General features: G+C 37.0%; 1 protein-coding gene across 1 annotated transcript in view; it reads right to left on the bottom strand.

Moving 5' to 3' along the window:
- The window catches only part of HECTD1 (HECT domain containing E3 ubiquitin protein ligase 1), a 60,103-nt gene extending 48,941 nt beyond the window's left edge, over positions 1-11,162 (bottom strand). Inside the window, exon 1 of the mRNA XM_009700188.1 lies at positions 11,023-11,162. Coding sequence (XP_009698490.1) covers positions 11,023-11,162 — 140 coding nt within the window. The remainder of the gene's footprint in view (positions 1-11,022) is intronic.
- Between the last annotated feature and the right edge of the window lie 2,075 nt (positions 11,163-13,237).

Raw genomic sequence — 13,237 nt, 5'->3', positions numbered from 1 at the left:
ACACACACATGCATACCCTGCAAGTGTAATATATTGCCTTCTTCCTACCTTAATTTATTGCAGTCTTGTGATCATTAGACACATTAGATCAAGACTGAGCCTCACTCATTACTAGCTCTGAACGTCTCACTGCATTGTCTTCTCCTATCCATAAAAGTTCCTCCTAAAGTTTAGCACCTCCTTCTCCTAATCTATCGCTTGCGACATACCATCATTAGTATTTGTCATACTGTAGTATCCGAGAGCTCTTGCGACAGATCAGGATCTCCCTGCACTACCACAGCAAAACAAGAGATTCTATCCTAGAAAGCCTAAAGTATAATTGTACAATAAGACAGACACAGACAACAGAATGCAAACTAATCATCCCACATTATTACATCTTATCTTGATGTAATAGCAGTTTTGACAACCGCGATTTACTGTTTAGCATATCACATCACTACACTGGATCTCCCTATTCCACTTCTTCACAGCTTTTTAAAGCCTGTTACTACCAGTTTACTACCAGTTAACCTGTCACTAGTATTTTCTGCTATTTTAATATAGAAGTTCTAGAGAAGACAATTTTTTATTCTAGCTTCTCCAAAAGCTATCAAAGGAATGAATTGCACCACTGTGGTTATGTCTACAATTGCTACTTAAACTGCCCCTGTGAACATGCATGCATAACGACCAGGTAGGAATGATGCTCTACTTTGCTTTACTTGGAGTAATAATATTAGGAACAAGAGGAAGATGTGCAACCTACATATGAAGTGCTACTCCTACTGCAGGTCACAAAAGAACTTTGACCTTGGTTCTGTAATAAAGATATATTTTTTGCAAAAATACTTGGTCCAGGCATTGGAAGATTTGGTAGAATCAAGAGCAGTAGCTGAATAGAGAGAGAGCAAATTTACTAGACAGCTAGATAAACTACATGGACTGCTAAGAGTTTTAAACAGAGGGATTAACATACTTACAAAACATCCTCAATACAAAGCAAAAAAACCAAACTCACTTCAATATTCTATAGTAAAACATCACTGTATTTATTTCATGGTGAAAACTACAAACTAGTGGTCCAGTAGACAAAGAACAGGTAGTTACACAGGAACTCTTAAAAGATGCACACAGATTACATTCATAAGCACACACATGCCATACAGATAAATTCACATTCTTTTTGCCTGCTGAAGTCTGCTCAGGCCTTAGCAGTCCCTAAGGTTCCTGCTAGCGAGGGAACAGAAAGTACCAGTTCTGTCATTCACACAGAGTCTAGATCAAAGGTTGAGCCTCTACAGAGAGAGAAGGGTGTACCAACACATCCCCAGTGCTCCAGCCATAGTCTTCTCAAACAGCTGCCTAGAATAATTACAGTATAAAATTGTACAGCTGTCATTTTGAAGAACTTAAGTCATTATCCTGTAGGTAACTTTTCTATCAATAACTGTGTCACAAACAGAGGTACACAGGTCAGCTTTACAGAGATCACCCTCTAATCCCCTAATCCACACTAAGATACTACATGGGTGTCTCATGGTTGAAACTATGAGCATCTGCTCTAGATGTCTCAGGGACAAGAACCTGCATGTGTGAGTAGTGTCAGAGAAAGGACTGGAAGGGCTAGATGGGAACACCAGCACACAATGGGAGATGGGAAGCAACACTGTCACAGCCATGTAGCAGGTGACCAAAGCACACCCCTCCCTTCTGTCACACAGCCTCACTGTGGATTTCTGTGTGCTGGCAGTTGACCACTAAGAAAAAGGGAAAGTTTTGCTCTTACTCAGTGGGTGGTCTTTACACCTCAAAATTGCGCAAATGGGTTTTCAAAGTAGTCATTGAGTTTTCACTGAATCCAATCCTGAGTAAAGGCACCTTGTTACTAAAATGTAACCAAAGGCAGCACAGGGAAGAGAAATCCACTGCCCATCTGGAAACAATTCTAGCAACCAGGTCCTAAGAGCGCTTTCCGAGGACCAGCCTCTCTTTGTAATGAAGCACCAGGTAAGCAAATGCAATCAACACCAGTAGGAACCAAAGAGCGAGTCAGACAAGCCATGTTACGTATGTGCCACTATTACACCTTAATTCCAAGGTAAATCCCTACTGGCTTCCTTAGGCAGGCCAAAATAGATCACTCTGAGGGGAAATCACTCTGTTCACAATGACTTATTTGCAGTGGAACAACCAAAAAGATAGTGGTGAGTTTGTTTTATTACAGGAAAAAAAAACCACACAAACCTACTTTTTAATAGTTTTTATTCTTTCAAATTAGGAAATAATGGCTAATAGGAGCTAATAGATAGCTTCAAAGTTCAGATTACTCTTTAGGCACTTCTCCTAATGAATATGAAAATTAAAGGAAAACCTTTAATAAAGTACTTTAAAAGAGTGATTAGGGACTTAGCGAATTCATGAGGTCCTTCACTCCTTAGTGAAAGACGGACTTCAGTGAGTTAATGAGGTTACTCTGCAACCAATGCTACAGCTCTTGTCAATTAAGTGTCTCAGTTTTAGATGTCCACCCAACTTCATTTCTGTACTCGCAGGATAAGAGCTTCTGCTACTTACTACATTGCGTGTCTTCCACCCATCATGTTTCAAAGACCTTGCCCGATGACAGGTTTGTAAATAACAGGTTTTAAAAAGTCTAAAGTAAGTACTATTCAGTATCAATATTTACCCTCTATATTCATATCATTAAGATAAGGGTAGTAAAACATTCTCTGTTTCCTATACTGACATCCAGAAAATAACTAAACCATGTAAAAAAGTGCTGATTCTGTATGATTTCTACCAAAGAAGCATATTCATACTTTCAGCGTTAAAACGAGTTTACTAGATTGTAAAGACGATGATACTCAAATTCTTTAATATACATTCTTCCTCTGCAGAAAATTTAAATTGATCTAAATACATTTTCTAAATTTCACAATCATATTGATAAGATGTCAAGAAAGGCTAAGGAAATGTACCAATATAATTATATTACTACAGCATTATAATCAGCATAACTCCATACGTTAACACACTTCTGAATCTTTCCTTCCACTCGCCCTGCCTTTTAGGAACAGGAGTATCCACACGGATGCAAAATTCTTAAATAGCTACAGCAGTAGGCTCCTGCCAGTGCAAAGCCATTACACTCGAATAAAGTGACTCAGCTGATTTTACAGCTTGCCAGTGTAAAACGATACCAAGGAAGTAAAAATAGGCACTGCAAACTCATTTCTGCAATTACATTTCATACTTTAAATGCACTTAAAGGCCCTAGCGAAAACAGCAACAATAATGGTAGTTTAAAGACTACTGCTGCGTTAAAATAAAAACCAAAACAAGGAAAAGAGACAACCCCACTTCATCCCCAAAATAGTTAAACCCCCCTACTGCTAGCATTAGGGCATGTTACTCAATTCCAGAGTAACCGCTGGATTCCAGGGATGCGGAGCCCCTGCCATGTGACAAAGCCTTCGGCTTCAGGCGCCTGGGCCAAGACATGTGACTTGTGGCAGAAAACCAAGCTCAGCTGCCAGCCAGCACTTGTGCTGGGTCCTTAATGCATACCATCTGCTGAGATCAGCTAGCAGTGGGAAAAATCAGGAATTGTACGTGCCTATGCTTCTTTAAAATTTATGTATATTAAATAATTATTAATAACTAAAAATTAAAATACTGAATTTAAACCTCATTAGTAACTGTTTCTGAGGAAAAATAGACCAGTTAAACATTTACAACAATGTGTCGCAAAACCTCAAAGTTTCAAAGAACATACACCCTGTACAACTGATTTGTTCTTAAAGCAATAGCAATTCCAACTTATTTTTGATTAATGATTGTTTTTCCTTTCGGTAGTTCTTTCTATGGGAGGAGATCTCAGACTTTCCCTCATTGTTTCATTTGCTGAAATACTGGTTTTGGTTCATACATGGAAACAAAATGTCGGCAGAGTAATCAAGATCTTCCACAAGAGAACTGCCTGCACACCTGTGTTGCCTATACGTATTCTTCTGGGCCCATTTCCAAAATACATTGTACACTGTTTTCTCACATTGCCATTACAGAACAAATAAAGGCCAGGAAACATCCAGTTACGTGTAAGACTTTACAGATACTACACTATATTTTAAAGGTATGAGGAAGAAGCAACTGAAAATTAATTGTTAATTTAGGAACTTTTACCATAATCATAAAATATTAAACTTGTACAACTCTGAATCTCTACTCTTAACTGCAATCACAGCTCAGGCCAATAAAATAAAGCCAGAGAACTAATAACTCCATCCTGTATCTATTTCAGTAGAAACCCTGTTTTATGAGAAATTAAATGAAATTAATTTAAATTCAACACTTAGAAACACTTTCAAACTTCCTTTGAGCTAAATAAAGGACAGACAGCTGAACCCTATTCTGAGAGTTCACTATTAAGAGGGAACACATCATCTAAGTACTCCACGACACATTCAATAAATATCAATTGTGTAAAATGAAACAAAAAAGAAAATGCACAAGATGAAACAGCTTCTGCAGGATAGGTAAATTTATAAACAAATTATCATTAGCTTTGCTCTTGAATTTACAAAGGATGTGTTGGGCTGCCTTTCGTGTTTTCCTGTATCTTATAAAAGATATGCCATGCCCCAGGGTAGTAATTCCACATATGTTCGTTCTCCTGTCTCCAGCATTTTGTAAATATTTTGCAGAAGCTTCATCCACAATAGCTGAATACATTAAAGAACTTGAAACTACAAGTATTCCTGCCTATGACTTCCACTAGCAGCAACCTCAATTGTGCAAACATAATGGCTCGAGTACACGTTACATTTGTTAACATTTCAAAACAAAACAAGCAATTAAAACAAAAAGTATGATTTTGTAAGTGTGTCTAAATATGTACACCTCTCCATTAGCTCCTGCTGGATTTCCAGGTGCTCCAAAAGAGAACCCACTCAAACAAGAAAAATTCCATTTCCCCATTATCAACCTACTGAACATCTATCCCGTCTATGCCTCTTACATAGCCTCTTCATAAGAAGCCAATATTTAAAATAATTTGATTAGTCCAGTCCTTCAAGAAAGGAAGCCTGCTATTTGAAATTCCTGTAACACCCAGTTTACTGGTCTCATCCAATCTACTAGGAGATGGGAATCTTTTGAAAGGTCATTCACTTGTTGCCTTAAAATTCCGCACCCATCTTTTGTGTAGTACTTGCAAGGATCACTTCAATTTTGTCTCACACACAAAACCCTGAACAAAACAAAGGATACTTGATGAAACTACCGAAAAAAAAATTTAAAATGGCAGACTAGTAAATAGTGACAGTGTGATGAGTTATACAGAACTGTCTGGACTACTCGGAAGCACAGGCTCATTTAAACAAAATGCGTTTTAACTCACACAAACGCCAAGTTACAGATATTAATCTAGGTAATACATCAAGCCATACCTAAGAAGTGAGCAATCATATCCTGGAAAGCAACTCTGAAGACAAATAACTAAACCCACACTTCCTGTTCAATGTTTTGGAAATATCTAACTAAATTTGGGATGTATAGCTGTTAACAGTAAGTTAAATGTACTACCGTAAACAGCATGGATGAAGGCAATACTGGCAAGTATTTCTGAAAAACTTGGAGATTGAAGAATTGGAGAGGGGAGGAAGATCAAGAGCTGATGAGATCCTTGCATGCAAGCACATTCACAGTAAAAACGTTATTGGCTTTTAATCCAGTAGGAAAAGATGGACTGACTGCCCGCCACAAAATTCAGCAGTCTAGCCAATTCATATCAAAAAGGACAAGCAAATTTCAACAAAGACAACTAGGCAGCAGATTAAATAGCAAAACAGGAGGGTAAAATTAGGTAGGATGCCCTAGTGGAAGTATTAGCTACACATTATGCTTGTATCAAACAAGATGCTCAATTCGGTAATAACCAGGTAAAATACAGAGGCTTATGACAGAAGAGAGGATGTCAATTTAGATGACCTAATCTTCCCTTCCAGCCTTTGCGACCATTAAGATTCTCAAAATTACTAGGCAAGGCTAATTAATCTCCATAATACCCGTGACAATGAGGCCATAACTCCTATTTTACAAAGAGCAATCAGAAAGACCTGAGTTAAAACTCTTACCATTGCAAAAAACCCAACTACCCAACGACAAACACAGCCTTAAAAATCAGAAACAGTCCTAAACATTATGCTGTAACAAAATAGCTCCCTGAAAAATACAGCACACACCCTGCTTCCATCTCAGAAAAGAACCCTATAGGATGCTGAAGATCCCACTATATTGGAGTCCACTCCAGTGCTGGCATTTCACTGCTGCCAACACCCTCTGTCTTCATTAAACGGCAAAAAAAAAGCTAGTACGAATCACATGAAATTCTGTAAGATTTACAATGGCAAGACTCATTTATTGAGATGTCTGCATTAATCCAAATCAATAATTCACTAAGAACACATGCTTTCCATGACTTAAAATAATGAGAACTGTAGTCTATTGTTGACAGCAATACTTATCCTAATTTACTCATGGCTGCACTCCAGCACAAAACTGTAATAATGGCCTGACTTCCCCTCTACCACCCCTAAAATAACAAGATGAGCAAATCTGTAGGACACACAACATGAAACCACATTGATACCATTACAGCTACCCTCTCAGCCTGTTAGTTTTACTACCATTGCTAGATCTGTTAAAGGGCACTTTACCACTGCTGGAATTACAAAGATGCTTTTAAAGTCAGTCTAAACTCTAAAAATAGGCCTGAAAACCACGACTTCAGATTCCTATCTCTACAAGAAAAATTGTTTTTCTCTCAATATCTAATTTTTATTTATTTGAGCTACACAATCCTGATAAACACAGGAGCGTGTAGTTTTAAGCAATCAGCTGGAGGTAAAGCTAAGCTGTTCCATATTATTCTACCACAGTCTCACTAGCTCACATCAGTCTTTGGTTCACTAGAATTTCTTCTTACACTTGTTACTACATGTTAGCAAATACAAGGTAAAGATATACCTTTTCCCTAGTGAATAGATACTTAGAATAGAACAATGTTTAATGTAAACTAAAATAAACAGATTTATCTAAAAAATAAACTAAGAGGATTTCTGTTTTACACATTAGAACCCTAAATTCTGATCCTCTGTATAATTTTTTACTTGTCAAATAAGCTGATAACTGTTGATAATTCTTTGCTGACCAAATCTGTTCATGCTAAATATACAGAGGTGACTTCGGACACAGTCAGGGGAAGATAGGCTTTATTAATGCTCAGAAAGAGAAAGCGTATTTCATCCGTTCAGTGTAGAAAAGATTTTACTTAGGTTTTACTTTACTTGTTATGCTACTGCCTTGTTCTACAAGGGTTTTTTGTAATTAAGGAAAATAATTAAATAACAACTTCCTCGCGAAATACTTTTGCTCTAGCAGATAGAGAAAGAAAATAACAACACAAAGCCCAGGTCTGAGGAGTTCTTGTTTTATTTCACCAAAAATAAAGTGAAACAATCAGATGGGGCAAAAAAAAGATAAACTGAAACACCTAAGTGGAAAAGGGCTATATTAATAATATGAGATTGTAACAAACAGCCTCTACATTGTCTTTGAAATTACCTGTAACAATTTAAATACTAAAAATATCATTTCAATTATATTTATACAAAATGCATACTTTAAACTCCTGTTTAAAGTTGACTTAATAGCACACAGTTTAACTACAATTTGGGAGTAACACTTATATTCACAATGAATTTAGCTGTTTTACTCCAATTCAAGTACTTAACAGAACCATTTCTATTCACTCATTAAGGTTGGCGCTACTGGTTTTTGCTGCTGGTAAAATGTTAGCCGTTCTTCATGCTAAGTGACTAACAGTGTCTGTGACTCATTATCACCAGAAGATGAATATGCCACTGATTTTTGTAATGCTAACATATGAGTAACGCTAAAAAACATTTAATCAGATGTAATATGCAAATCTGGGGAGAAGCAAACAAACATTAATTATTTGCCACCACTACCTGTTATTGGCTGCATACCCCGCAATCTGTTGTGATACTGCTAGAACTTTGCTGGAACACTATGAAATACACCGCCATACATTTGTGCCTACTTCTATTTTTCTGATTTGATCTGAAACGCTGTTTCAATATGCATTACTCTTGTACAGAAACAAATTATTAGCTTTAAAATATACTATTTCCTTGAGAATATGTTTGCAAAGTAACCCTATTACTTTACTGCAATAATGAAGTACAAGATTTTGCATTCATCATTTCAATATCTTTCTTTTTTTTCCCCTCCAAGTCTGTGATCTGTCTTTGCTAAGTGACACTGTATATTGCCCTTAACTCCTTAAGAAATCAGTCTGGAATCAGTGCTGTGCTTTTAGGGAAAAACATGTAGCATTCATGTCAATATTTTTCATGTGTCTTTGCCTCATAGCTTTGCCAGTCGTCACCATATGTAGCTTTTAATCACCAGATGTACTTCACTGAAATGATAAGCTTTTTCTTAGCTTATGTCGTAAGAGCAAAGAATTTATGTAAAAGTGGATTAAATATTAAATATTTAAGTCACTCTGATCCCTGAAAAATATCACATTTCATTCTCCAAGAAATTGACTGTTTTAAGATTCCACCTTCCATCTTCCAGTTATCAAATTCCACAGATGAAAAAAATTTCTTAAAGTTTTTAGTCAACATAATTAATAGCAATAAACAATTTCAAGATCTTGAAATAACATCTGCACAGCATTTAAAATTTTCAGAATGCTCTTCTTGCTTAACAGAAGAAAAAATGTTGTAAAGTTTACAGGTTGGTTTTCTTCCTAACAGAAAAAGATGTCTACACTATAAATCAGGCATGCACTGAAGCCATTTTCAAAATTAGTTCCTGAAAAATGTGTTTGGCGACCCTTCTCTTGCGTAGTAAATCTCCTATTTAGGAGACAAGCAATAATTCCTTTAAAAACATAGCTGAAAAGTAACTTTAAAGTATTATCAAGAATTATTTTAGTTACTCCCTCAGAATATGACAGTTTTGGCTACTTGAACTGTCATTTGCAAAGACTTTAAATATACTTTTAAAGACATCATGTATTTCTTACAAAGAGCTTCAAAATACATAAAGTCACCTTGAAACGCAGGCTGTGATACCACAGGCACCCAAGACAATCCACTGAGAAGTTCTCCACTAAAGAGTGTATACACCCTTCTCTGCTTCTCCCATATTTCCAGTTACGCAGTTCCACCCCCAGTGCTCACCAGACACCTCTATGATCTGCTATAATTCACTGTAACAGCAGAAAACTAGCCATCTTCTTCAGTGAGTTTAGAGAGCAGTTTGCTCTTTTAGTGAATTAGAGGAGTCCAGTAAGCCTTGACGCTCGCATGAAGCAACATGGTTGCAAGGACCTAAAATCGTGAGTGATAAATGGGAAGAAGTAGCTCTCCCTTTTGAAGGTAACAAGGTACCACGTCAGCTCACCAAATATCATGGAACCGTATCTTCGGTATATTCATTGTGCCAATCAAAAGTAGCAGTTTTAACTTTACTGTAAAATCACTTCAACAGGCAGGGAACCTTGATAACTTTTTCCCAATTTATACTTCATTCTCTTCTGTTTGAGGAAGCTTACAACAGCAAGAGAGATCAACAACTTAGAAGACCAGTAAAATTAAATTACACCAAGGCTCGAAACAAAAATTAAAATGGCAAATCGTATTTTAAATGTTTCTTCTTTCAGACATAAAACTAATTTTAAAACCACAACACTGCAATAAAAGAGCGTTCATTATCTATAAGAAAAACACACTTGGACTATTTAATTCATTTGTACTGAGTGTACCGGAATTCTATTCTAAATAAAATGCATAAAACCCACAACTGGTTTATAAGTTGACATTTTTTCCTGATTCTCAAATATCGAGAAGATATCTTTACAAATGCTTACGCCCAAACTTCTACTTCTGTTCTATCCTGAATATACTGAAGCAGGAAGTTCACCTAGATTTGTCAGAAAAATTCGTTACTACCAAATTCTTTCCTACAGCAGCAAATGAAGAAGAAACTGTTCTCTTCTTCAGGGCTACAAAACTAAACACTGTAACAAACAGTTACATTCTTAACTGCTTCTAAATCCACACTCCTAAGAAACAGGATGTATCAGAAAGACACTAGCCATACTCTGAGATGCAAAAGAGAGGAAAGTGAAAGTAATGAAAAAATGATGGAAAAGAGGAGAGACACAAGAGCAAAGTCAGAACTTGGGAAACAAACAAAATTTTTTTTAAAAAAGTAAGAGATGTCACATCTACAAGTTGTGATTGGTTACACTTTTGCTACCTCCTGTGAGAGCCCACCCGTAGTATGGAAAGGAAGTAGTGTTAATGCATGCACAGCAACACTGTTAGGTAACAGAAGTGGTTACACCAGCATTTTGTGCTGCTGGAAACATAAAAAAGAGTGAGAGCAGGGACCGTGCTACATGAACTGTACAAACGCAGTTGAGAAGGAGGGTGGCATGAACAACAACATTCTTCAAGGAAGGGGCAAAAATATTTGTGTGAACAGTGGTTAGTATTTGTGATTTTTGTTTGGATTTACAGAGCTCAGAAAAAGCTACCATCTCTCTCGAGAAAAGTGTTACAAGAGTATGGATGCTTAAACATATCTAGGTGATCATTATAGTTTTAATGCAAAAAAAAGTTTTTTTCTACCATTAAAAACAAAACAAAAAAACCCCCAACACTTCCACACTGCAACTCCAAATACATTTCTTTAATTTAAACACTCAGATCATGTGTCAGAACATGCACTGCAGATCACTGACAGGACTCTACATTTTTAATCAGACAACAGTACTTCACACAACATTAACACAAACTCCTCATTTCAGTGATCTACACTCAAGTTCAGTCTGTAAAAACATTTTTGAGGCTGAAAGTTTCTAGGAATGTTAAATGTTATATACAGCTACCAAGAGAAAAAAATGACATTCCATAAATGAAAGCCAAAACTACTTACGTTTCAAAACACCTATCCACATTGTCTGACATCAGAAGTAGCATGCATAGCTGTTCCAGTGCTATGAGCTGCATATCCCTCTCATCTCCCTGCCCCATCTGCAGCCATTCCAGCAACGTGTCTGGGTCCACATCTGCCATGATTAAAAAAAAAAAAAAGCCGCCTCCACTTAACTTAAAAAGTAGCAAAAATATCCTTGAATTGTTCAAGCCAGACTAACTTGAGCACAATTAATATCTCTCTTCAGTCAGCCCCAGGCTTTTGCAGTTTTCACCTGGAAAGAAAAAGGAAAAAAAAAAATTATCATCACAATCTTGTCTTTAAACTTTTTGGATTTGCTCCTCTCTAAAATGTATGGCATGTTTTGGGCCTGGCATTAAGAGAACTTCCACATATTTGATCAACTTTTTTTTTTCCCCCTCAGGTTTTATATATGAGTAAACAGTCACAAGTTTGTTCTGTTTCACTGGAAAGAAATCTCTAGTTCCAGCTGACAAACAAGCACGACTTAGAGCCTCGTCTTATTTATAGGATAACTGAAATTTAAAACTTAAGTAGAAAAACTGTGCTTAACCCTTTTGTATATTCTCAAAGCTAATGTAAAGATAGTGTTGTCTTGCCTATCCCTTTTCCTTTAATAATACTCTAAGTGTCCAGCTTTCTGAAAGATGGATTACCTCCTCACTAAAATATTCAAACAGAGAGACATATCAAATGTCACATTTTAAATATAAATCCACAAAACAAAAAAATTGACATGTGCAACTAAAGATCTGCAGAATCTTTGCGAAGGTTTTATTAATCCTTCACCTTTTAAAGTAGCATTCAAACATAAGGAAAATAAGTTTTTTAAGTCAAAGGATAAAAAAACAATTTAAGAATGACTTCCATTTTCAAGAGTTAGGAGTTTGTTGGGTTTTTGAGAAAAAGAAACGTATCTAATTCATAACTTCAAACAAAATGCAATGAATAATTCAAATAATTCATGTACATATAAGGAAAACAACATTATTTGTTGACCCAATGCCACAGTTATACATGCGAGCTGAAGACCAAAAAAGTCCCTTTAAAATGTTAAGGGGTATTTTTGATCTATATGCTTGCTTTTTACTTTGTGTTTTACTACCAAATAGTCAAATTCACCTCCCATGCCTAAGAACACATCAAACATGACTATTTTCATATAAAAACTAAAAGGTTACAAACCAATCTTTCCAAATTAAACATACAATAAAAAACTTGACTATTTTTTAAATATAGCTTATAAAAAAAAGAATTAGTTTACCAAACTCACAGGTAAATATGAAGTACTGGACAGCGTCCCCACAAATTGGAGGGGGAGTGGGAGGAAGAAGCTCAATCTGGACAAAGTCTGCCTACTTGTTTACTTACTGCTAATGAGTTAATAGTTAAAAAATAACTACATCAAGGGCACATCTACAAAATGGAATCAGAAATTGGTATTATATGGAGAAACTTACACTGAATCAGCAGTGCTGTTTCACAATAGCTTTGAACTTAAAGATGTGACAACACAAAAGTACAACAGACATGATTTTTCTATCATTTAGGACCTTAATGACATTACAGATCACTCAATTACTGATGGTCAGTTATATATTTTTGTTATAGCTGGAGTCTTGCTGTAAAAAGTAATTCAAATCTTACTAAACTAATTTTCCGTGCTTTAAACAATGCCTATGATCCTTCAAGCTATTTACAGGCTGTGTTTCCTGTTCCAAGACTTTCAGCCAGTACAAATGGGATCGTATTGTAAGTATAGTACCTCTCCTTACCGCGACTAACCCATTAACTCCGGGGGAGAGGGAGAAAGAGGGAGGAAAGAAAGGGTGAAAGCAACAGAAACAAGAAAACTAAGAGAGACAGTGAGAGTGGCGTAAGTTCAACAGAGGCACCTGCTGTTCTTCCACCCCAGACGGCCTCTAACCAGACGGAAACGAACCACCGAGCAGAAAACAGAGCATGGCGAAAGGCCGGAATCCCAGGAGAGCTGCACCAGAAAAGGGGCCAGGCCGCAGCTAAACTCATCCCCCACCGCCCGGGCCTACACATACACACACAACAGACGGGCCTCAGGCTAGCGAGCGGGGATTTAGGGCCCCCTCCCCACACCCGGCCTCCTGGGGAAGGGAAGCCCTCGCACCGTCTCCCCCCTTCTCGCCGCCCCCGCGCACAGCCGAGCCGGCGGCCTGAG

This window comes from Cariama cristata, unplaced genomic scaffold (genome assembly GCF_000690535.1).
Source record: "Cariama cristata isolate BGI_N322 unplaced genomic scaffold, ASM69053v1 scaffold37165, whole genome shotgun sequence".
Classification (NCBI taxonomy): Eukaryota; Metazoa; Chordata; class Aves; order Cariamiformes; family Cariamidae; genus Cariama; species Cariama cristata.
Note: the sequence above shows the minus strand (reverse complement) of the source record. Positions and strands in the feature narration are given on the sequence as shown.